The sequence below is a fragment of the Erythrolamprus reginae genome, chromosome 3, assembly GCF_031021105.1.
Source record: "Erythrolamprus reginae isolate rEryReg1 chromosome 3, rEryReg1.hap1, whole genome shotgun sequence".
NCBI classification, from domain to species: domain Eukaryota; kingdom Metazoa; phylum Chordata; class Lepidosauria; order Squamata; family Dipsadidae; genus Erythrolamprus; species Erythrolamprus reginae.
The window spans coordinates 91,636,227-91,661,464 of record NC_091952.1 but is presented as its reverse complement, the minus strand read 5'-3'; the positions used below and the strand labels follow the sequence as shown (position 1 = coordinate 91,661,464).

Genomic DNA, 25,238 nt, shown 5'->3' with positions numbered 1-25,238 from the left:
ACCTTTTATTTTTAAAAAATAAAACAAATTATTTAAAAAAATAAATAAATAAAAGATGGCAGCACCCACAGACTGGCACCGACAGAACCTGTTCCGTGACGTCATCATGACGTCACCAGCGGGTTGATACCAGTTCAGCGAACCGGTTTGAAATGGGAGGAACTCAACTCTGGTTTGTGAATTGGGTAATAATAATTTAATTAATAATAATTTATTAGATTTGTATGCCGCCTCTCTCTGAAGACTCTATAGCTATTTAACTATGCTAGAATACAAATAAATTTTAAAACTCATTGTCATGTGTTAAAAGAATTATGAATGAAATTGTTACTTCCTAAAGAGTAATACAGATATTCCGGATTAAACAATGGTAATTGGGACTGGCAACTCTTTTGTTAAGTGTTGTGATCATAAAATGCAACATCAAGTGAGTGCGCTGATGGGAGGTTCACAATTCCAGTTGTCTTTTTAGAGGTGAATGCCACTCAGTCGCAGATCCCACAGTTACATGGTTGCCTCATTTCCAACCAGAAATGAGATTAGCTACATCTCTGCATATTCTGCAAGACCTGCCTTTGCCACTGGGCCAGGGATCTCAAGGGACTGGGGAGATCTTGTTCCCTTACTGTGATTAATAACCTCTCCTGCTCATGTGTTGTTTACAGTTTTTGTAGTTTTTAATGATAACTTTTCATCTATTTTTAATTAACTGTTGCACTCAGATTCATGCTTTTGTGAGATGGGCAGCTATATAGTTGATTGATGGGTAGAGACAGATGAGATAGATAGATGGATAGATGGATGGATGGATGGATGGATGGATGGATGGATGGATGGATAGATAGATAGATAGATAGATAGATAGATAGATAGATAGATAGATAGATAGATAGATATTTTTGACTTTCTGCTGGTTTTCTCAATAACTTTGTTGGAAGTCAGCAGTGAAAGTCACAAAGAGCAACCATCATAAATACAAACTGGGTGCCAAATGCCTAAATCATGATCATGTGACTACTGCACCACTGTGATGGCCATAACTCAGAAGAACAGTTCCCTCATTCAAGTTAACCTAACTTCAAACAGTCACTGAATGATCGTTTGCCAAATTAGGACCATCTATGCATTCTTCCAAATATTGAGAGTTTAAACAGCAAACACTGGTTTCCAATAAAATAATTTATTTTGTTCCAGTTAATGAAAAAAAACAGTTTGGCAGATGTTTATCAACTCTTCGATTGCAGTCATTATTACTTTTTTTTAATGCTGCACGTTCTTCTTTGTGTTATGTGCCTGATTGCCATAGCAACGTCTCCACATTTTTAGGAATTTGCATGAATTCTAGAATTGCAAAAAGTTTAATTAGCTCCAAAACACGATTAACAACTGAGAAGAATTCAACACCGATATTAGTGGAGTTATTATGTTTCTATCATTTCAAATTGAGAATGAAGCTTCTCAGGATTTCCCTGGTTATATATTGAAGATTTATTCTTTTTCTAACAAAGAGGATTATTTGTGTTACTGATGACTTGCAGAATCTGGTGATTCTCTCCATGTGTGACTAAATCCTACAGAGAACTATAGCATTGCAATGTTCTTATGCAAGTTACCAAATGATAAATAATGAACAAGAGTCCTATATTCTTAACTGTCAAAGAGCTCTTGCTTTCTTGGGGCTTGGTTTAAATGTGTAGAGTAGCTGATATTCACATCTTTCCCCCCCTGAGTTACAATATAATAATATGGTTATCTCATTTTGCCCCACTCTTTTACGATTCACACAATCACAAACACACTATTTGCTTAGTACTCCAGGTAACGCAATGTAGAAAGAAAAAGAGCACTTTAGGGTAGGTTGCTTACACTCACACATACATAATGTTCTGTCAAGCTCTCTGGCAGAATCCTCCCGAAAATTCACAGATACAAATTTCAGACACACACACGTTTGAAAATTCAAAATAATGTTCTTTATACCGAAAATTCAAATAAACTAAGCACTCTTTTTGTATAGCAAAGAGCACTCGTCTCCAAACAAACTGGTAATTTGTACAAGTCCCTTATCAGTTCTGAGATACTTAGCTTGCAGCTGTGAGGCAATTCACAGTCCTTCTTCTTTCACAAAGTGAAACACACTTTGCTCTGGTTTAGTTTCAAAGCGGGGAAAAATCAGCACACAAAGGTCGAAGTCAGCAAGGCAGGCACAAAACACAACGATCAGATAATCCTCCACAATGGCCAAACCCACAGGCTGCTATTTATAGCAGCCTCACTAATTACCACAGCCCCACCCAACCACAGGTGGCCTCATTTTCTTTGATAATAATCTTTCAGTTGTTGCTGCCTATGCATCGCTCTCCGCATGCGTGGCTGTATCATTAACTCTTGTTTCGAATCCAAGGAGGAGCTAGATAATTGATCTCCTTCTGAGCTGTTTGCCACACTCTCCTCCTCCCTGTCTTCTTGGTCAGAGGAGCATTCATCAGCAGAGTCCACTGGGACCAAAACAGGCCTGCGGCATGTGGATGTCTCCCCCACATCTACAGTCCTTGGGGCAGGAGCTGGGCCAGAGCTAACCACAACACATAAAATATGTGTTTTTTGATAAGTATGTATACGTGTATTAAAACCAATATAAATCATTCCACATCAGGATTAAAGCCTCATCATTGAAGATTTTGGACCATAATGTATCATACTATCCTAGAACAGATTGGTTGAAACATGCATCAACCAACTTGCTCTGCTACATTATGGTCCAAAGTCTTCAATTAACCCTGACATGTAAAGATTTATATTGGTAATAATAACGTGTATACACACCCATCCACAAACCTATATTTATGTCAGTGTTTTTTAACTCCTCAGTATAGGAATGAGACAGTGTAACTGGCCCAAAGTCATTCAGGTAGTTTCTGTTTGAAAGGGAAAGTTCAAAATTTTTCCACATTCCTAGTCCAGCACCATACTTATTGTACCATATTTATTTATTTATTTATTTGATTTCTATGCCGCCTCTCTCCGAGGACTCGGGGCGGCTCACAGCATATAAAATATACAATATATTAATCCAATTAACTAATTAAAAGTCTTTTAAAAACCCCAGAAACCATTAAAACAATCATTCCATTCACTCCACATTCTCTCAATACATTCATTGTCATGTATATGCACATATATGTCTTGGGCCGAAAGAAAACTACTCTAAAAACATCTACTAATTTAGGAATTAATTAAAAATCCCTATTAGTAATTATGAAGTTTCTTCTTTACAGCATCACATATTTTTCTCATAAATTTTCAAGTACTATTTTTTAATCAACTAACTATACAATCATAAAGACCTGTGTGACATTTTATTCTCTATGTTCTGATCCTGGTGAATCTAAAAAAGACACTGTATTTAGACAAATGTATGCAATTCATTAGTACTTGCCACATGATTTATTGTACATATAAAACAAGTATGGCCAGGTCCTTTGTTACTCACCAAGTACAAAAATTATGTTTGATTTCTTCAGATCTTCTGTAAAATCTAAATTAAAACAAAAATAATTGTAAGCAATAGTAGTAAGCAAAACATACATAATGTTCTAAAATCTATCAAAGGGGTTCTCAACCTATGATCCGTGGATCCTGGGTGGGGGCATGATTTTATCACAAGGAGTCTGCGAAGGCTTGAAGAAATATTATGATTTAAATCTTGAGTTAAATCTTGGGGTCTGTGGCCATGATCCATGTGCACACAAGGTATTTAAAGAGGTTCCATGGTGAAGAAAAGGTTGATCTATCATATTAAATTTACAATATGATCTTGTGTGTCTCTACAAGGAAAAAAATATTGAAACTTGTGTTCATTGAAATTTGTGGAGTACTTGGAGCTCTCTGAGCTTGGTTGTTTTCTTGCAGATGTTTCATTACTCAACTATGTAATACCATCAGTGTTAAGTGTGGGATTCACTCCCTGTCTATATACAGTAGCTTGCCCTGCCAGTTTTGGTGGAAATGTGAGTTTCTTCTTGAGAGTTCCTTGATTAAGATGTTTTCTGCTTAACTTTTTGCTTCTTGCACAGCTCCTCTCGTGGGAGGTTGGGTTGTTACTTTGGTTAGTGTGGGTTGCTTTTCGAAAGACTAATTTGCCATCATTTCCTCTGAATAAGAGCATTATTCAAAACAGTACAAATCACTGCAGCAATCCAGAACACAAGAAAAAGGAAACAAAATGCCTATACAACATCTTCCAACAAAACGGATACCCACGCAACTTTATTAAAAAGTGCCTGACTACTCAATCCACTACTGCACAATCAAAACAATCTATGAAAAGGTTAACACTACCATTCATCAAAAATATCTCAGAAACAACCAACAGACTATTACAACCATACAACATCATAGCACACAAACCAACTGAAGCCCTTGAACAAACATGATCAACTAAACTCTTTGAGTTTGCGACAAATGCCAGAGTAAATACATGGACCACAGAGCTGGGATTTAATGGGTCACTTTATTTATTAAATCAGGACCTGTATAGGTGAAATAAGTGGGGCGGAAATCAAGTTCAACATTACTGGGCAACTATAGGTGAAGCTCCCTGCTGAGCGAAGGAATGTAGCCTTGACCTTGACTTTGACCATGACCTTGGCTTTGGCCTTCCTTGCTCTTAGCTACGCCCAAGGCATGTGGGAAGGCTCCACTTGACATGTTGCCTGTAGGCTTGCGCGGGTTAGCCCCAAGGGCACCCCCTCTCCTTCACCCTGGCTGGGTCGGCACTTGAGCCCTTGAACAAACATGATCAACTAAACTCTTTGAGTTAATAATATATGGACAGACTCAACAACAATTTCAACTGGAAAGAATCAAAAATCAAGTAGAAAGCAATACCTTAATCATGAAACTACCGAGGAGATGATCACATCCCCAGCAAAACTGGCAAGGCAAGTTACCTTATATAAATAGGGAGCAAACCTCAGAGTTTTTCACTCTGATAATATTACTTGAGTAATGAAACATTTGCAAACAAACAACCGAGCTTGGAAAGCACCAATGATTCCATAATTCAATAATGAGCTACCTATATTCTCTTCTATAGGAATCATTGAAATTTACTCTCAAATACAAGTTGCAGTTTATTTATTTTTTCATAAAATAAGTTTATATTTTCGAAATGGATGACTCAGAATAGCAACTAATAAGCAATTGAATTGCTCATAGCTATTACAGTTCCTTATAGCCATGATTCAAAATATTTAATGCAAGATATCTGGAAGAATATTTCATGCTATCCTTGTTAAAACGTCATTTAACTTTGTCAAAAGTTCATGTATGCCATTTTCTTCCGTAAGCTTCAAGTTGAATCTGAAATCTATTCCATCACTCCATACTTGTAACCTGAACACCAAACAATTGCAATGATTTCTTTTCTTGAACAGTGTCTCTTTTCTTGCGTAAGGACAACTAAAGTTAATTGCTGCTGAGATGGTAGCATAACTTACTGAATGCAAGCTTACACATGATAAAAGGCTTACAATATTATCATTGTTCATCACCATGAATGTTGTTTCATTCATAAGAATCTGAAGAACAATCTGTCAGTCATCAATCAATACATTTTTGAATATTTCATTACCAGAAGTACAAGATTTTGAACTCTGTTGAATGTAGCTTTTTTCAACCTTGTGAGTACTGGATTAATAAAAGGCTGCTATTATTCCCGCACTAAAGGGTAAAGGCTGTTCCATAGCCACTTTATTCCATATAATATGAACACTCCTAGAACATCTGCAAGGATACCAATTAATATGTCCAACTTATTTGGACAGTGGGGAATTGCAGAGCTGATAAAAATTGCAATGTAAACCACCCTGAATTTCCAAATGGGAAAACAAAATCCAATGTTCAGCCATTCTATGCACACAGTCCTCCAAATTAAAATCATCATCATCATCATCATCATCATCATCAAACAGGACAGCCAAGCTTGAAACATTTTGATTTTTGAATATGACAGATTTCTGATGATGTTGGGGATCCTTTGTTAAACATTTTGAATTTCTCATGTACCATGAGGAGAGTTTCAATGGTTTTCTGTATCATAATTGTAATGTGAAAATCAAATTCTGCTGCACAGGCCAGTGCATATATTTATGTTATAATTTCTTATCATCAGCTTCTTTTAACAACCCCATAATCCCTTGCAGGGTAGAGCCTGGGCAACTGAATGGAGCTAGAAGAGGGTTTACTGTCCTGATGCCCTTCCTGTTGCCAATGTACAGTTTTGTTCAGCAGATACCGTATATTCTCATTGTGCCCAGAGAGTGAGTAATAGGATCTATCTAGGATCGAACTCACAGGCTCGTGACTGTAAGGCGAGACCTGTGCCTCTAGGCCCTGCACCACTTTCTTTTATCCTAGAATTTCTTATAAGACTAGCAAACTTGATTAACACCTAGAAACAGTGCTACATCTCTGAACAAGAAGTTAACAATTACCCTTACAAATAAAAGCATTGGAGAAGATGATATATACTTAATTTCTGAGGGCACAATGGTATTCAAAAGATTCTGGAGTCAGTTAGTTGCATGCTGTTTCACATATATGGGGCTGTGAACATTTGAAACTTATTCATGAGTACTGCTCTTTGATATCAATCATCTTTTCTCATCTTTTCCCATTGTCTTTCAGTTGACTCCTTAAAACAGTATCATTTTTTAAAAGCTCAAGTTAAAGTCTGTAAAAAGGGCTGTTACTTTAATGAGCAAAAAAAGGCTGGTGGAAAGTCCAAAATGCTTTGAAAATAAAGCATGCATGACCCCAACACATACATTAAGAGGCTTAATTAAATATATATTACAATAATTTATATTACAATTATAAAAACTCACCTGCATTTTCAGGTCTGCAAACACACGATTGTTCATATGCCTGTTATATTATAAATGAAAAAAAAATGATATGGAAAATGACATGGGAAAAAAAGTAGCGTATGTTATCATTACTAAATCTAATAATATGAAAACAGATTTGTCCATAATTCTAACTCCATAAGTCTAAGGGTTTTCTGGGGGATTTGGGTTTTGGTTTTTTTTAACCAACCATTTTAGTGCACCTTGTCATCCAATTAATTTGAAGCATAGTCATATTTTCAGTATTGAGTGTACAGTATGTTTCATGTTTGAAATGTCAGCATTCCTTTTTCAATGCACCTGACTTATGCTGAGGAGCCAATATACACAATGTTAAGGTTTTCAGATACAGGAAATACTATTTTCTAGGTAAGTCAGAATACGAGTAATAATAAAGCACTCACTATATCTGAAAATTGTAGAATTTTCTGAGTAGGTATTAACTCACTGCCCAAGCAGGAGAACCTATACCATTTTGGATAAAGGGCTGTCCAATCTCTTCTTAAAAAATTCCAGTGATGGAGCACCCACAAGTTCTGAAAATAAACTGCTTCACTGATTAATTAATCTCACTGTCAGGAAATTTCTTCTTAGTTCTAAGTTGAACCTCTTTTTGATAAGTTTTCATCCATTACTTCTGGTCTCAGATGCTTTGGAAAATAAGCTGTCCTCCTCTTCTTTGTAATAGTTTCTCAAATATCCAGAGACTGATATTATATCATTCCAGTCCTTCTTGTTAGACTAGACATACTCAATTCCTGCAATTATTCCTTATATATTTTACCCTCCATCATCATTGTTGCACTCTTTCTATCGCTTCAACATATTTTTTGTATTGTGGTGACTAGTACCAGATGTAGTATTCAAAGTGTAGTCTCACCAAGGCAGTATATAGCAGTAGTAATACTTCACATAGTCTTGATGCCATCCTTATATTCATGCAGACTAGGATTGCATTGACCTTTTTGGCAGATGAAGCACACTGCTGGCTCATGCTTAAGTGACTGTAAATTATGACTCCTTCTCACAGTTACTGCTGTTGATCCAGGAGTCATCTACCCTGTGCATACCTGTGCATTTGATTTTCCTTGCCTAAGTATAAAACTTTATTTTTCTCACTACTGAACTACATTGTATGAAATGCTATGCTCTCTTCTCTATAAGTCTTGATACATTGGCCTACTTCCACTCATTGTTCTCACTTCACTCGATATTTTCCCTTCTATTTTGTAAGGACTTGTATGCTGAATTAAAGAGTTGATAGGTTTTAACCACTTCTAAATCTATACTCTTCTGATTCCTTGCTTCTTGCAATTGTTTCCTTCTTATTACACAGTAATACTGTATAATTGTAAACAATATTATACTGTATACACATCAGAAACCAGACAATTGTGTTTCCTCTTTCTCTTTTCCTCTTTTCATTCTTTAAGTTGCCACCATGTGACTTCTTTCTGAGCTTCTGCCGTTTTATCTACTACTTGCTCATTTTTCTGTCTTGCCAATATTATCTTGGGTAACATGGCTAAACAGATACATAATCTTTAAAGAGTAAAAAGAGAATCCAAATTCAACTGTTACTGATATCTGGGATTTTAGAAGTTATACAGACAAGCTTCTGTCGTGTAGCAAATATTGATATGAAAGTTTGAAAAAAATCTGGATAGTGAAAGTTGCAGTATTTGGAGACAGCAGAAGAGAAGATAGAGAACGGGACAAAATAATAAAATATAAAGATCTGCAGATAGACATAGAAATGATGTTGCAAAAGAAAGATACAGGCATTGGAGACAAAGGATTAGACAATTTGAAGGGTATAAACATCTGAGTCAAATGATTAGTGAATGCCTTCTCCACACTTTCTAAATGGTTTTGACTATCTAGAAATGATAATGTCTTCTCCTGCCACATGAATGTGGAGACACCCTGGAGGGATGGACAGAGAAAAACACTCTTATAGCAAAAGAATAAAATGAGCCACCCCCATTATTTGCTAATCTTTTCCTACCATCTGGTATCCTTCTGTGTTCTTCACGTTCTTCTTATCTAAAACCGTTTGGTCTTTTTATTTATTTATTTAATTTTTCAATATGTTTGGTTTCTGCTCGAGACCTAACGTGATAGATCATGTGAAAGATCAGCTTTGGCACAGCAACTGTGTCATAATAATTATTTAGAGGTCACTATGCCATGACGCTATCACTGCTGAAGTACCGAGTGAAAATAATACATGAGAAATTCTCAAACTGTGGGATGGAGAGAACATCTGAGAAGATCAGTCAAACTGTACTGCTAAGTAGGGCATACAAAACCTTTGCCAGACCAATTCTCAAATACAGCTCATCTGCCTGGAACCCACACTGCATATCAGACATTAATACGATTGAGCAGTCATCTTCAGCACAGTTGCATATTATCTCAGGGACAGCCTTCTGCTGCACGAATTCCAGTGACCAGCTAGGTCCCACATAGTGGGCGTTCTCTGGGTCCCGTCACCAAACAATGTCATGTGGCGGGACCCAGGGGAAGAGCCTTCTCTGTGGCAGCCTCGGCCCTCTGGAACCAACTCCCTCCCGATATTAGAATTGCTCCCACCCTCCTCGCCTTTCGTAAGCTTCTTAAAACCCACCTCTGCCATCAGGCATGGGGGAATTGAGATTCTTTCCCCCTTAGGCCTTTACAATTTATGCATGGTATGTTTTGTATGTATGGTTGGTTTTATAATAAGGGTTTTTAATTGTTTTACTATTGGATTGTCACATGTTGTTTTATCACTGTTGTTAGCCGCCCCGAGTCCACGGAGAGGGGCAGCATACAAATCCAATAAATAAAAAAATAAAAAATAATAAATATTGTCCTTTTCTTTTCACAGTTGCCGATGCCTGGAATGCTCTACCTGATTCCGTTGTTACATCCTCAAACCCTTACAGTTTCAATCTTAAAACTGTCTTAAGAGGTCCGTAAAAGGGGCAGGCATAAGTGCACCAGCGTGCCTATCATCCATGACCTACTGTTCCCATTTATTTGTATTCATTTCCTTCGTTCATGTCCATGTTCATATTCATATCTGCTATCTTGTACATATTTGACAAACTAATAAAAAAAATAAAAAGAAATTTTGGAAGAGCGACAGCTAACTGCTAAAGCCAGGCTAATTCATCTTCCTTCAGCTATTGGCTAGGTGCCCTCGTCTCCACCCATGAAAACAATGTTGGGACTTGTTAGCGGTTGCAGCTTCTGTTTTGCTTTTTCTCCTTGTCTGAGTTAAGATAAAAATAGCATTGGCAACTGTGAAAAGAAAAGGACAATATGCAACTGACCTCAATCTGAAGATGAAACTGTGTAGCCTTCTATTTTGTGCTCAGGTTACAACACCTATGCTACCTTCCCTCCACACCATCTTTACTGCTTGGATGGGAGAACTTTGACTTTGTCGGCAGGAACTAAAGGGCTCAAGGGTAGAATATAATTTAAAAACAAATACAGATTTCTAAATGAAAAAGTGGTACACACTTATGTTGATTCTGAGCTTCTTTGTTACAATAACTTCTCCACTACCCAAGAAATTTCTAGAAAGTAAAATGATGGTGACAGTAATAATAATAAAAACTCTTTTAAGAACAGGGGGGGGGGGAGAGAATTGTGGAATGATGCTGAAGACATTTTTCTACCTTTTCCAATCTTTCACTAGGGTCTGCATAAAGATTATTTGGGGAAATGGAAGAGAAGAAGGGAAGATGCCACCACTATCTGAGTATACATAGTCCTCAATTTATGACCACAATTCAGTCTAAAACTGCAGTTGCTAAGCAATACAGTTGTTAAGTGAGGTTTGCCCAATTTTACAACCTTTCTTGCCACAGTTGCTTAAGTGAATCATTGCAGTTGTAAGTAACACAGTTGTTAAGTGAATCTGGCTTTCCCATTGACTTTGCTTGTCAGAAAGTCACCAAAAAACAATCAAATGATCCCAGGACACTACAACTGTCATAAATACAGGTCAGTTGTCAAGTGACTGTGGAGTATTTTGATCAAATGACCATGGAGCTGTTGCAACAATCATAATTATGAAAAATGGTCAGTGCCATTGTAACTCTGGATAGTTACTAAACGAACGGTTGTTAAGTTGAGGAAGATCATGTATCATGAATATGGATTTTTCTCCATGAACCTCAACATATAATCCCCAATTATTTACCAATTATTTTAATAGCATTTCCTTAATTAATATCATTGCTCTTTGCATACATTTATGTGACACATACACACACACACACACACACACACATATATTTCTATGTCTGAGTAAAGACTTTTGCCTAACCATGCTGGATTATTCTTCATTTGGTGCCAATTTGGCACATTAGCATCCCTGATTGACAGCCAAGCTGGTTTTCTTCCAGCTCTGTTCTCAAGCAAAAAAAAAAATCATTTTCTCATTTGAACTACATGAACTTCACAGAAACAGCAGATGGGGTGTTGGAAATCTCACTCTTTTTTTTTAGTTTGGGTTCTGCAAATGTATTTTGCCTGTTTAATATTACTGGGTGAATAGAAATCTCCAGGACTGGACTGGATTAGAAACTCTACGCTGGTAATTTATGAAGGTGAACAGGGCAACAAATTGTTTTCATTAATGGAAACAAGCTGTTTCTGTAGTTTTGTTCCATCAACTTTCCCACATTTACCAGTGTGGTTCAGTTGGTGACTTTGAATATAGCACTAGTATATCAGCCAATTTTATTTGGGGGAGGGTGGCATCACAGAATTCCATTCATTACTAGAGGCAGTCCCTAGGACAGTGATGGGCAACCTTTTGAGCTTGGTGTGTCAAAATTCGCCAAAAAACTGAGCATAACTCGGGTGGTGTGTCACCTTGAGAAAAAAAACATAATTTTGTGATATTTATAGTTTAAATAACAAATATGCATAATTATTTAACTTACCTACTTAGTGACTTCGTTGTTAATCTGTCAGTTGGTTTCTTTTGTTGGTCTTGCTGTTATTTAACTTGTGTGGGGTGCCATGAACTAAGATAAGTGAGGGGGAGGGGGAATTCTTCCAGTGATGGCGAACCTGTGGCAGTCCAGCTGGACTGCCACAGGTTTGCCATCACTGATTTAGTGACTTTTTTGTTGCTGAATTTCATTGGCTAAATCTTCAATTGAAGGTTGGTATTTTGTAGATAGGTAGATAAACAAACAAATAAATAAATATAAATATAAATAAATAATACATACCTTCTTTTTTATTAAAAGAAATTAATAATAAAACAAAACAAAACTCTATTACTATTAAAACTAAAACAACCAGCAAATTCAAAAACATAATTATTAATAAAAACAGGTGAGGGTTGGATTTTTTTTCTCTGTTATTATTTAAGTGCTTTCACCATATGCTTTAAATCAAGAGTCACTTCTCTCTCTCTTTCTCTCTCTTTCCTGTCATTCTCTGTCTCAATCATTTTCTCATTTCTCTTTTTTTCCTCCCCTTTATTCTATCATTTCTCTCTCTCTCTCTCTCTTCCTATCTTCTCTCTCTCTCTCTTTCTCTCTCTCCCCCTTCCTTTCTTTCCTTCTCTCTTCCTTCCACTTTTTTCTCTTTCTCTCTCTCCCTTCCTTTCTTTCTCTTCCTTCCACTTTTTTCTCTTTCTCTCTCTTTTCCTTCCTTCCCCTCTTCACCTCCCTCTCTTTCTCCCTCTCTCCCTTTATAACACCGTTCTGGAAGGCGAGCAGGGAGCAGAGGGGCGAGGGCGAGGGGTGCAGACCCTGAAATAGGCCTGCAACCCCTCCCCTCACTCCCAGCGGCCCCTGCGAGCCAACCACCGTTCGTGGTGGGCTCCGATGCTTGGCGCCGTGCCAATCAGCTGGGAGGCGGCGCCCCGCCCCCCCCCCCAGCTGAAACTGATGTCCGGCTGGGGCGATTCTTCCCCCGGCTGGACAGGCATGCTTGTGCTGCCAAAGGCAGCGTGTGGGTGAGCTTGCGCTCTGCGCAGGCGCGCCCAGCTGGGAGGCGGTGTTCTCGCCCCTCCCAGCCATCACAAATATCGGCCGGGTGAAAATCGCCCGGCCTCTTAATTAAGGGGAGAGGAAAAATAATAATAATAATTGCGGTTGCAATTGCACTCCCTAAAGCTCCCTGTTTCTCCGGCGGCCACGTGTCACCGAAAATGGCTACGTGTGTCAGTGCTGACACGCGTGTCATAGGTTCGCCATCACTGCCCTAGAAGCACAAAGTTTGCGACTCACTGAATTATGGGACATTGCATAACATCAAAATATCAACACATTACTGTACTAATATCATCTTGGACTTAGAAAGACAGATTTGGTAAGCAAAGCATCTCTATATAAATAGAGCTCCAAATGCCTCTATATGTCTCTCACTGTTTTCTCATTGCAAATGAGAAATATCTTTATCCAAACAATAATTATTTAGTACTGAATTCTCCAATGGGAAATTGCTTTATACAATTAGACTCCACACACACACACACACACACACACACAGAAAATGTTAACACCAGTACTAATTCCCAAATTAGTATTTTAAATAATATTGAAAGCAATATTTTCCCCTAAGCAAGATAGGGATCTTTGCAACTAAAACTATTTTTTAAGCTCTTGAATACACCAGTTCCCATGGTAACTTAAGATGAACAGATTGTTCTTGGATGAAAAAAAATGTTAAACATTTTTTTAACATTCTAATACAAGGAGTATTTTGCACATTCCTAAGGTATATTTTTATCTATACTGTCATGAATAAATGTCCCAATATCTGCTTTCTATCTGAAATGGTTATCTGTTTATCAATATTTACATAGTAAAAAAATGAAATGCTTCATTTTTGAAATCTAGAGATCTTTCTTTATATGACTAGTCCATGTAAACTCCTAGTAATTAGGAACTCACATGCCTATAACTATTAAAATTAGAACCACAAAACTGAGCACTTCATAGCAAGGGAAGCTCTGATGAGGAGTATCAAAAAGTCTAAAGAATGGCCACAACTACAAAAATTAAGCCAGACCGGTATTCTAAGAACAAATAAGCAAATCTTAATCAATGCCTAAAACCTCTGTTTTCTTTCTTTGCCTTGGGGCTCCTATGTTTCCAAGTTGTGAAAATTTTTACATGTGTGTATCTAGCTGAAACATTTTACTGCTGGCTGACTAGTTACAAGTGACTAATTTATTATTGTTCTATGCATGTATTTTTATTTATTTATTTATTTGTTTGTTTGTTTGTTTGTTTGTTTGTTTATTTATTATTTAGATTTGTCTGCCGCCCCTCTCTGAAGACTTTTAAACTTTCTAATCATGTTTTGTTAAAGAAATCCTCAGGTTTTTAAAATGCATTATGTTTTTCTGCAACAGTTTACAAAATACAATAGATTTTAAATAAGGGTAATAATAGCAATTTACTATGGCAATTTGTTGTCCTTTATAACCTCAATTAATCCATAATTCTTTGTAGACTGATAAATTCAAAGATTTTGCTGTACATCCAAAAAATATTTACATCTTTGAATTATAATTATCTTTATAATGTCATATTAACCAACTTGCGAGCGACTTCTTTTAAACCATTAATACCCAGAATCTTAGCTTTTGCATAGCAAGAGAAATGTTTTTATCACATTTCTTTATAGATATTATTATATTAAGTCATCTTATTTTTGCTAAATATTTTTGTATTAATACAACCGTGGTTATATCATATTATTGATACATAATGGATAGCTATTGCTTTTCTATCTAAAATTTATTGTTCATATATCATGGAACAGACAATGCACTAATTGTTTCTTTGAATCTGTATTTCCTTCCCTCCTTCCTTCCTTCCTTCCTTCCTTCCTTCCTTCCTTCCTTCCTTCCTTCCTTCCTTTTTGAAATACAGACTTTTTTGAGTCTGTATTTCTAAGGAGAAATGGATTTTAGCCAACAATATACATTTTCTTACAAACAATGCAAAAGTCTTTGTGGAAGTGCATCATTTCCTCTTTTTCAGAGTTTCAGTTATTTACTGACTTCTTCCCTAGTAACCTTAAGTCATTAAAATGACTCATTTTAATAATTCAACACTTACAATTTCTATGAGAACAAATGATAATTCCTGAATGGAAGAAGTCACGTCAACACTTAAGGATGAAATGTTCCATTCCATGCTTGCCCAATTTTGTTCATTTCAGACAATTTGATGATGATTCTCTTTAAGTTGCCATGCTTATTGGGAGAAGATGCAAGTTGTAGCCCCATGAATCTAACAAGCACTACATTGAAGGAACATAATTTTATTCCTTCACAGATTTCAACTATTAACTATTAGGAGTTTACATGAATTGGTCATGTAAAGAATTCTGCCATTACTAAATCTATTCAAATAATATTTTTTTGCCAATTAACAGAATATCAGAAAAAAAGCGTTGGATGGGACCTTGGAGGTCTTTCATTTTAAACCCCCAAAGGAGGCCTTATACCATTTCAGACAAGTAGTTGTCCAATGTCTCCTTAAAAAAAGAGTGACCAGAGTAATAACCATGTAAATCTGTATACTGTAACACAGGGATACCCCAGGTGGTGACCCAATATCGGGCTGTAGCCTGTTCAGAACTGGGCCGCGGAAGTGGCAGGCACGCTCACGCAAACCATCCCCTCTCTTCCCCTACCCCTACTGGTCCACAAAGCTGAAAAGATTGGATACCACTGATGTAACACTTAGTTTGGAAGTACCCTGTTCCCCCGAAAATGAGTCACCCCCGAAAGTAAGACATAGGAGGTTTTGTAGAATTGCCTAATATAAGGCATCCCCTGAAAGTAAGACATAGGTGACATTTTGTTTCGCAGCATTCCCGAACAGAACATATATAATATATATGGCATTAAAATTCCACCTTTAATAATTTCAAAGGGCAAGAAGGATAAGATTGAATGTGTTTCAGGCATTTGTATTCTTGAAACTGAAAAGGCCTGGGCCACACAAGCCGTTTTAAGGAAGTGGGCCGATTAAGGCTACCGCTTGTTATGCGAGGAAGCCAAAGAGGTCTGCTAGTCTGGGATGCAGCCAGACATCCCAGACGTGAAGAAATTTCTTCACGAAAGAAAAATAGATCAAATAATGATTCCTGCAGGAATGATGGCCTATCTCCAGACTCTTGATATTGCTATAAACAAGCCATTCAAGGACCATTTGTGCTCAGAAATAAATGAGTACATTGAAAATAGAATGGAGAGAAATCAGTGTGGAAATTTTGTAAAGCCTAAACTGCAAGAGGCTGTGACTTGGGTGAAGAATTCATGTGAGAAAATCACTCACAGCTGCATTGCAAATGCACTATGAGCAGGCTACCTTGACAAGAAGGACTCATTCAAGGACAGTGCAATTGCTAGACATGAGAAATATGGGCCGATGATTCTGAAAGAAATGGAGTCACAACAAATTCAACAGGAAATTAAGGGTTTGGATTGTTATGATGATGTCCTAGAAGATGATGACGTAACTGTCATTGAATAAATTACTTTCTCTTCAAACCATAAATATTGGTAAGTGGACCATACCGTTAATCGTTGTACATGGAAATAAGGGTATGGTAGTAGTAAGAAATTCTTGATAGGATTCAGTTTGTCTGGTTATGCTGGTTTGTGATGACAACTGCTGTACAGTATATAATCAATGTTCTTTTTTTTTTGTTCAGCAATAAATATGAATTCCTCTTCATTGAAAAAAATAAGACATCTCCTGAAAATCCCCTAGCACATCATTGTCTTATTTTCAGGGAAACAGGGTAAGTAATACAGTCACAAAGAGAATAATACAAAAAAGAAATAAGATCCATTTCCCAAGTATCATGATTAGATTTATTCATTCAAAGATTTACTGTATATCCTGCCTTTCCAGTCAGCACCCCAAAATGTGTGTTATGTATTATGTTGCCACCTCTTATTATTCCATAACAACTATCTGTGAAGTAGATTGTGCTGAGAGTGATTTATCATACTGTAAGTACTCCATTTTTCCTTTCTGGACTAGGTACACCATGGATATGTAATTGCTTTTTAACAAAATGCAACAACCTGTTATCTTCTGGGCACTCAATTGTTCTATGACATCTGTTGTTCTGTGATTATCTTCAGCACAGGTGGCCCTCCCATGTGTTAGCTCTTTTCTTTTTTTCTTTTTACTGAAGAAAACCCACATATAAAGGTGTTGATTCCAGAAAGATTTATAATGAGTAACCTAGAAGTCATTCAGTTATAATACAAAATATGACTTTTGGGCCTTTAATCATTTGATTTGCAATCTGTACTGAACAATAATGAAATTTCCTTGATTTTGGTTTAACCTGATCCATAAACACATATCTTGTGACCAGTATATTATGGCTATTGGCTATTATTTGCAATTCTAGGTAACCATGGTTTATTCAATGAGCCATAATTAACCAAATCATGTATAAATCCATTCATTGTCTTTCAGCTTACTATGTGAAGCATTAGAATAGAATAGAATTCTTTATTGGCCAAGTGTGATTGGATATAAAGAATTTCATATTATAACAAAACACAGAACTAGTAATTCTTAAAATTAAAAAGTTACATAATCTCTCATAATAATATTATATATATATACAGTATATATTTACTGACCCCTCACATCCTGGACACAAATTGTTTCAACTCCTACCCTCAAAACCTTGCTACAGAGCACTGCACACCAAGACAACTAGACACAAGAACAGTTTTTTTCCGAACGCCATCACTCTACTAAACAAATAATTCCCTCAACACTGTCAGACTTTCTACTAAATCTGCACTTCTATTCTACTAGTTTTTCTCATCATTCCTTTCACCCATTTCCTCCCATGTTGACTGTATGACTGTAATTTGTTGCTTATATCCTAAGATTTTTATTAATATTGCTTCATCATTGCTTATTGACCCCTATGACAATCATTAAGTGTTGTACCACATGATTCTTGACAAATGTATATTTTATTTTATGTACGCTGAGAGCATATGCACCAAGACAAATTCCTTGTGTGTCCAATCACACTTGGCCAATAAAAATTCTATTCTATTCTATTCTATATATATATTGCAGTAGTCTATTTGCATATGGGTGGGCCTGCCTGGCGACTGATAGAGGAGCGATGTCTCTGTTCCCAAGACCATTGAAAATACGTGTTTTCCAATAATCTTAGGTGACCCCTGTGAAAGAGTCGTTCTATACCTAAAGGCGTCGCGGCCCACAGGCTAAGAATCGCTGCTCTAGATCAGCTTGAAATTCCAAATTTTACAGAGATAGAGTGCAACATTCCTGGATTTACTTTTTCTTTATCATATTATATTTTTTCTTTTTTTTCTCTAGCACTTTTTAAATTTAATTTGTATTAGGTTTTACTATTATAATCAAAATCCTTAATAAAAATTATAGATTTAAAACAACAGAAAATATTAAAATCCAGTCTTTGCCTCATGCCAACTGGGTAGTAAGGTAGATACCTATATAACCTACTTCAAGAGAGCATTACATACATCAGGTACTCCTACCAAGAAATTCCTCTTTATTTATTTCACTGAACTGTGTTTATCTCCCTTTACTTGGAACTTCTGTTTTCCTGTGCAGCTTTTAATCTTTCCTTTGAAATTAGAGAAATTTAGAAAGATTGTATAATGGGAAGTATATGATTACTGGTGATAATCCTGCTGAGGAGATTCACAGAGCCCCATCTTTCTCATAATTATAAATTAATGGATTGCAACATTAAATAATACAAACGTGATTGGCCAACAACTTTGCAATGTAAAGAAATCTAACACAAAGAAGTCTGGTATGTCAACCTCTGAAAAAAATTACTTTGTGGTTCCCATTCTTCAGGGTTGTGCTTCCAAGAGATATATGTTATTGAATCAGTTTTAATTTGGAAAAATTACAAGAGGCCTCAAGATATAATAAGTGGTTAGCAGTCAAAATTAATAGTCTACACTCAAAGTTAAGAATCACTTTTTGAATATCACACTGCAGGCTTAACATATGAATACTTCCAGCATCAGAGAACCATCAAAGAGTTCTGCAAAATGTTTGCCAGCTGTCAACTCCTTAGTTGCACATGGTTGCCTAGAAACTAACCCTCTTGGCCCTATCTTTCTGACAGGCACTTTATTTTCTTCCAGATACACATGACCTGCCGCTATCTAGATACATATCTTTTTCTTTATTTGATATCCTCAGCAGAGAAATGCTTGGGCCAATTTACAGTTTGAAGACTGAATGGGCAATAAAAACATTATTCAGTGAAGCATAAAAGTTCTGCCACAGTCCCATATTTTCAGATATCGAGGGCATATTTTTAAGATGACTTTTTTGGCCCTTAAAAAGCATTTCTCTCTCTCTCTCTCTCTTGGCCTAATTTAATTTAATTAATTTGACTTCTATGCCGCCCAATCTCTTGGGACTCAACTGAATTGTGCAGAGGTCAATGTTGAGATTGGCTTCGACACACCTAAAATGCTGTGTTAGAATTTACAATGGCTATTTCCATTTTGTTATTTTCCAATTTCATAGCATTGTGCTTTCAGTCAATCACATTATAAATCCTTTGCTGGTTCAAAGAAACAGACATACAAAAAGCAAAAGCATCAGGTGCCAACTTGTTCTCTAAATCTATGGATTTCTGAGCAATTTTGGTAGCTTTCCAAATGAGTCTGTTTTTCAAAGAAATCACAACAGGCAATTTTACTCTCTGAAGTCTATGTTAAATATCTTTTTAATATCTTAATTAAGGATATTTTAATATATTTTAATAGCTCAGGAGGAGCTGAATGCACTAAAGCAGAAGCTCATCCACCCAAAGGATAAAACACTCAGACACAAACAGAGCAACGTGGCATATGCATTGCAATGCAGTGGGTCATGTGCAGATCTGTACATTGGGAAACAAAACTGCCACATCATAAATGCATGGCACAACACAGGAGGATAAACCCATCAGAACAAAATTCAGAAGTCCATCTGCACTTCCACTCATTTGAAGACAGCAAAGTCCGCATTTTGAACAGAGGACCACTATGTCAAAACTGAACAGCCCTCTGTCAACAGAAGGAAAGTGATAACACATCATCTACCTCCAGTCTACAATAGTCTTTTCAGCAGTTCCAAGAAAGCTCCACACCCATTTGGGTTACTCAGGTGAACCTGATCACACAGATAAACCTAAATGACTCTCTAGAAGAATGCAAATGACTGTTTGCAAAGAATATAAATCTTTCAATCCCCCACCATCTAGTCAGAGCTGAGAAAGCTTCTTGGATGAGAAGTGAAATGTCTTCAAAGAAAACCAAGAAAATCTGTTTGCCTCTTGAAAAAGCATCTTTGGGATGCCCATGTTTAAAAGATGGTGAGATCCCATTCTTTTCCACTTTACAAGTTGCAGCTGTGTAAAAAGATATACGTAACTAACAGAGTATTTTCTGGTTCATCTAATGCAGTACAGTGGTCTCCCGATTATCGCGAGGGTTCCGTTCCAGGACCCCTCGCGATGATCGGTTTTTCGCGAAGTAGCGGTGCGGAAGTAAAAACACCATCTGCGCATGCGCAGATGGTGTTTTTACTTCCGCCGCAGCAGCGAGGAGCCGAAGATTGGGGTTTCCCCGCCACCCACGCAAACTCCTCGCTGCTGCCGCGCCCGCTGCTTGTCCGCCCGCCGCTTTTCCGCCGCCTGCCCGCCCGCGCACCCGCCCTTCGCCCGCCCACGCCGTTCGCTCGCGCCGCTTCCCAGCTGAGTCCTGAAGTGAACTTCCGCATTTGGCTTCAGGACTCAGCTGGGAAGCGGCGCTGGGGTTTCCCCGCCGCCCACGCAAACTCCTCGCTGATGCCCGCCGCTCGCCCTCCCGCCAGCAAGAGGGGGAAGACCCAGGGAAGCCGCCCAGCAGCTGATCTGCCCGGCGCCATCTACGCATGCGTGGCCATAGAAAAAAGGGTGCGCATGCGCAGATGGTGTTTTTACTTCCGGGTTGAAAAATCGCGATATAGCGTTTCGCAATGATCGAGATCGCGAAACTCGGGGGACCACTGTAACTGATTTGTAACTGATAAAATGGATCAAAACTCAACAATTTACTATGCTAAAAAGAAAAACACCACCATCAAAATCACTGAAAACTATGTCCACCACCATGTTGCCGATAAACCACACTTGGCCAATAAAGAATTCTATTCTATTCTTTTCTTTTTACTGCACTTGTATCAAGGGTGCAGTGCAGATGTCACAGGCTGCCCACAAACATTTGAGGGCATTTTTCCAATCCTTATATGAAGAGACACCAAAATTAAAACAATATATTATTAAAGAAGAGCATCTTCTCTTTCTAATGCTGCTAAATTGAAGAGGATTGAAGCTGTCCCAAAGGATCAAACAGGGCATCAAAGATAGCCAAAATTTGGCAAAAACCCATTAAATACCAACTTTGGACTCTTATATTTTTTCAACAACTTGAAGGAAAGTGCTGCAAATTGGAAGTCTTCATTACAGCTGTGTAATGAGTACACATGCGAAAAATAAACATGAATGGTCAAGTAGTTTTGAAACTACAGCAACCTATAGATTGCTATAAATTCATTTTTGAGGGTTTTTTTTTGCAAAGTTTGAGCCTGAATCATGTAAAAAGTAAGAGGAACAGATACACGGGATTTTGTCAGTTTATAAAGCCTTACAAGGTGTGCAGGTTCTCCAAATATCTCCAACATACTACTGAAACTGCCGCGTTTACAGCTTCTGGAAGTTGGCCCAAAATGTCATTTTTGCGGACTCCACATTTTGCAACTCTTTACTTGAGGTCTCCTAGAACTCCCAATTTTTAGTCTTTTGAACTAAAATTTGGCACAGCATAGTTTTACATCATAAAGAAACTACGTGCCAAATTTCATCAAAATCTGAGATGGTAAGGTGGGGACCACTGATCCACTTGGCACGGAATGACTCTTTTGCAGTACAATAAGAGTAAATATATTTGTAGTTCTTGACTCTAACAATGGTCATTTTTATTTACAGTATTATGATGCAACTGCATACAGAAAACCTAAAACACATTAAAGAGAAAGCAATATGCACCCTGAACCCTTTCAGACATTCCACATGCTCTGAATTCCTTAAAATTAGCAACCCCTTTTTAGCCGAGGGCTGCATTCCTTATGGGTTAAACAACTGAAGGAGCCAAGGTAAATGGAGTAGCAACAAGTGGATGAAAAATAGGATAAAAGCTCCATTCTTTTTCTGCCTCTTCTTACAAACTCTTTGTTGTGAAGCTGCAAGATATTACCAACCTTTCCTGTCAAAGGACCCTTCTTGTTTAATAAAACAGAGGTCGTTGACCTATGCTGCTCACCCGTTATCAGATAGTAAGACTGAAATATATCCGCATTTCAAAAGATGTGCCCCAAATATATTTGCAGTCTTGCCACTGATATATAGGAAGTCCTCAATTTATGACCGCAACTGAGCCCAAAATTTAATGTTGCTTAAATGAAACATTTGCTACGTTTGGCCCCATTTTTTCTATTTTTCTTGCCACAGTTGCTACTGTTGTAACATGGTTGTTAAATGAAACTGGCTTCTCCACTGACTTTTCTGGTCAGAAAATTGCAAAAAGTGATCACATGACCTCAGGACACTGCAACCGTCATAAAGATGAACCACTTGCCAAGCATCCGATTGTAAATCATGTGATCTTGGCGATTCTGCAGTGCTCATAAGTGTGAAAGAAGGTCACAAGTCATTTTTCTTTAGTGCTGTTATAAAGTTCAATGGTCACTAAATGAGCTGTTGTAAGTCAAGGACTACTGGCACATTTCCTAAATGAAGGGAAAGTCCAAGATATGTAACCAAAGGTCAATAGGTCCAATGACCACAAAGTTCCATTAGCAGAAGGGAAGCCTATAAATTTAAATAAATAAATAAAATAAATAAATTCTGTGCAACATGTATATTTCTCTGGTGTATGATCTTATATCATGGTATACAGTGTTCCCTCGATTTTCGCGGGTTCAAACTTCGCGAAAAGTCTATACCACGGTTTTTCAAAAATATTAATTAAAAAATACTTCGTGGTTTTTTCCCCTATACCACGGTTTTTCCTGCCCGATGACGTCATATGTCATCGCCAAACATTTGTCCACCTTTAATAAAAAATTTTAAAATAAATTTTAATAAATAAACATGGTGAGTAATAATCTAAATGGTTTGTTTGTTTGTTTGTTTATTTGTTTATTTATTGGATTTGTATGCTGCCCCTCTCCTTGGTTGCTAAGGGAATGGGAAATCGCAATTTAGGGGTTTAAAAGTGTTAAGGGAAGGCTTGTGATACTGTCTGTAGCCAAAAATAGTGTATTTACTTCCCCATCTCTACTTCGCGGAAATTCGACTTTCGCGGGCGGTCTCGGAACGCAATCCCCACGAAAAGTGAGGGAACACTGTATACATATTACACACTACACTGGCACCAGTGAAATTCATTCTATTAATCTGTTTGTAGTGCTATATTGCATTTAGGAGTCTGACAGCCCCTGTTTCAAAGCTATTTGTTTGGCCGGTTATATTTCAATGTCTTCTGCTCAGTGGTAAAAGTGTAAAGAGGCATTGGCCAGGGTGTGAATCATCCCTAAGTATCTTCCTTACTCCGTTGAAACAGCAAGACCTGACAATGTCATCCAACGGTCTTAGGGGGAAACCAATGGTTTTTTGTGCCAAATTAGTCACCCTCTGTAGTGCCTTCCTTCTGCTCACTGATTAATACTTTGGAGAGTCATGGTTACTCTTTGGCTATATTCAGCTATATTCAGCTGATATTCTTCCTCATTACGGAAGGAAGTTTTAAAAGAGGAATTTGTGGGGTCTTTGGTGCTCTCTCAGCTTAGTGGCTTATTTTCTTGCAGACCTTTTATTTGCAAACACCCTCAGTGCTAATGAGAAATATACAGTGTGCAGTATGTTCCATGTTTTCTTTCAACTAAATAAAGAAAAATCAACAGGGCTTTGTATTCATTAATAGCCCATTTGACAAAGATAAGAATGGAACAAAAATACATGGCTGCTCACTTGGTGAAATACAGTTCCTTTCAAACTAACTGTCCTTTCAGATTGTCTTCTAGCTGTGTGTTTGATCTTTAAAAGGCTATTACGAAAATAGATCCAGTTTGTACTTGGGTAGGAAATCACCTTCAAATCTTAAGGAGACCATATACAAGGCTTTACTGGTTATTTTTTGACTGCTTTTATTTTGAAAATTCACAATCAGATAAACATTGACTTGTTTCTTCTTCTGGCTACTGAAACATGTATGAATTTCTGTCTAGAATGTACAGAGAAGCCTGTAACAGAAAAGAGCATAACAAACACAAAAAGAAAGCACTGAAAAGCGCAAGGCATGCTCAGAATAAGAAAAGAGATGGGATAACAAGACAGATTTTAAAATGTGACAGAAGTTCTTTGAACACACATTTGTCATACTGGATTTCAGAAAAGCTGTCTTATTATGGCATTTGGAAAGGAACAGAAACTCTCATAATAATCTCTACCTCTGCTTATCAATTCCCTCACTTATGCAGTAACCAAGGCATTTATAAACACAAATAAAAATATTTTTTTCACCATTACCTGATCTTCAAAGTTAAAGTCATGATCAGGAATCTCTCCTGGGTCCGCAATGAGACTAAGGTCAACTTCACATGGACCTAAAAATAAGAAAGGGAATTTCTCAAATAAAATAGGCAGGTTTCATGATGATACAATCTCATAATTAATGGGAAAGGTCTAAATGGATATTTTTACTCTCAAACAAGAGAAGACTCAATTTTAAAGTAAGCAATGGTTTTGTTTTCGTTCCTAATAGCAATTTCCTGACATAATTATATAATCTATTACTAAAATCTAAAATAAAAACATCTAAAAATAATTCTCATTGAGCTCATAGAATTAACTCTGAATCAAGACATACATTATTCAAGAGAAGGCACTAAAGCTGAAAATAGCGAAGGGAAAGAAAGGGGAATGACCAGCAACAATGGAATCAATTAAGTGGCGATGAATAAATAACTGGAAGACTTGAAGTACCAAAAAAGGGAAAGATCCTGGTGAAGAAAGTTGGTTTATGTGGTTGCTAAGAGTTAATACTGACTTGATGGCACATAATCCCTCAATCAAATACAATTGTGCTCTTAAGACTAAAATATTACACATATAAGTAAATCTCACTGAGTAAAATGCAAGTATCTTTTTTTATACAGGTGAAACTCAAAAAATTAGAATATCGTGCAAAAGTTCATTTATTTC

At 37.1% G+C, this 25,238-nt stretch overlaps 1 protein-coding gene across 1 annotated transcript in view; it reads right to left on the bottom strand.

Moving 5' to 3' along the window:
- The window catches only part of AK5 (adenylate kinase 5), a 148,785-nt gene that overhangs the window by 27,479 nt on the left and 96,068 nt on the right, over nucleotides 1-25,238 (bottom strand). Inside the window, exons 8-10 of the mRNA XM_070746199.1 lie at nucleotides 24,564-24,640; nucleotides 6,891-6,930; nucleotides 3,494-3,538 (exon numbers count right to left, since the gene is read on the bottom strand). Coding sequence (XP_070602300.1) covers nucleotides 3,494-3,538; nucleotides 6,891-6,930; nucleotides 24,564-24,640 — 162 coding nt within the window. The remainder of the gene's footprint in view (nucleotides 1-3,493; nucleotides 3,539-6,890; nucleotides 6,931-24,563; nucleotides 24,641-25,238) is intronic.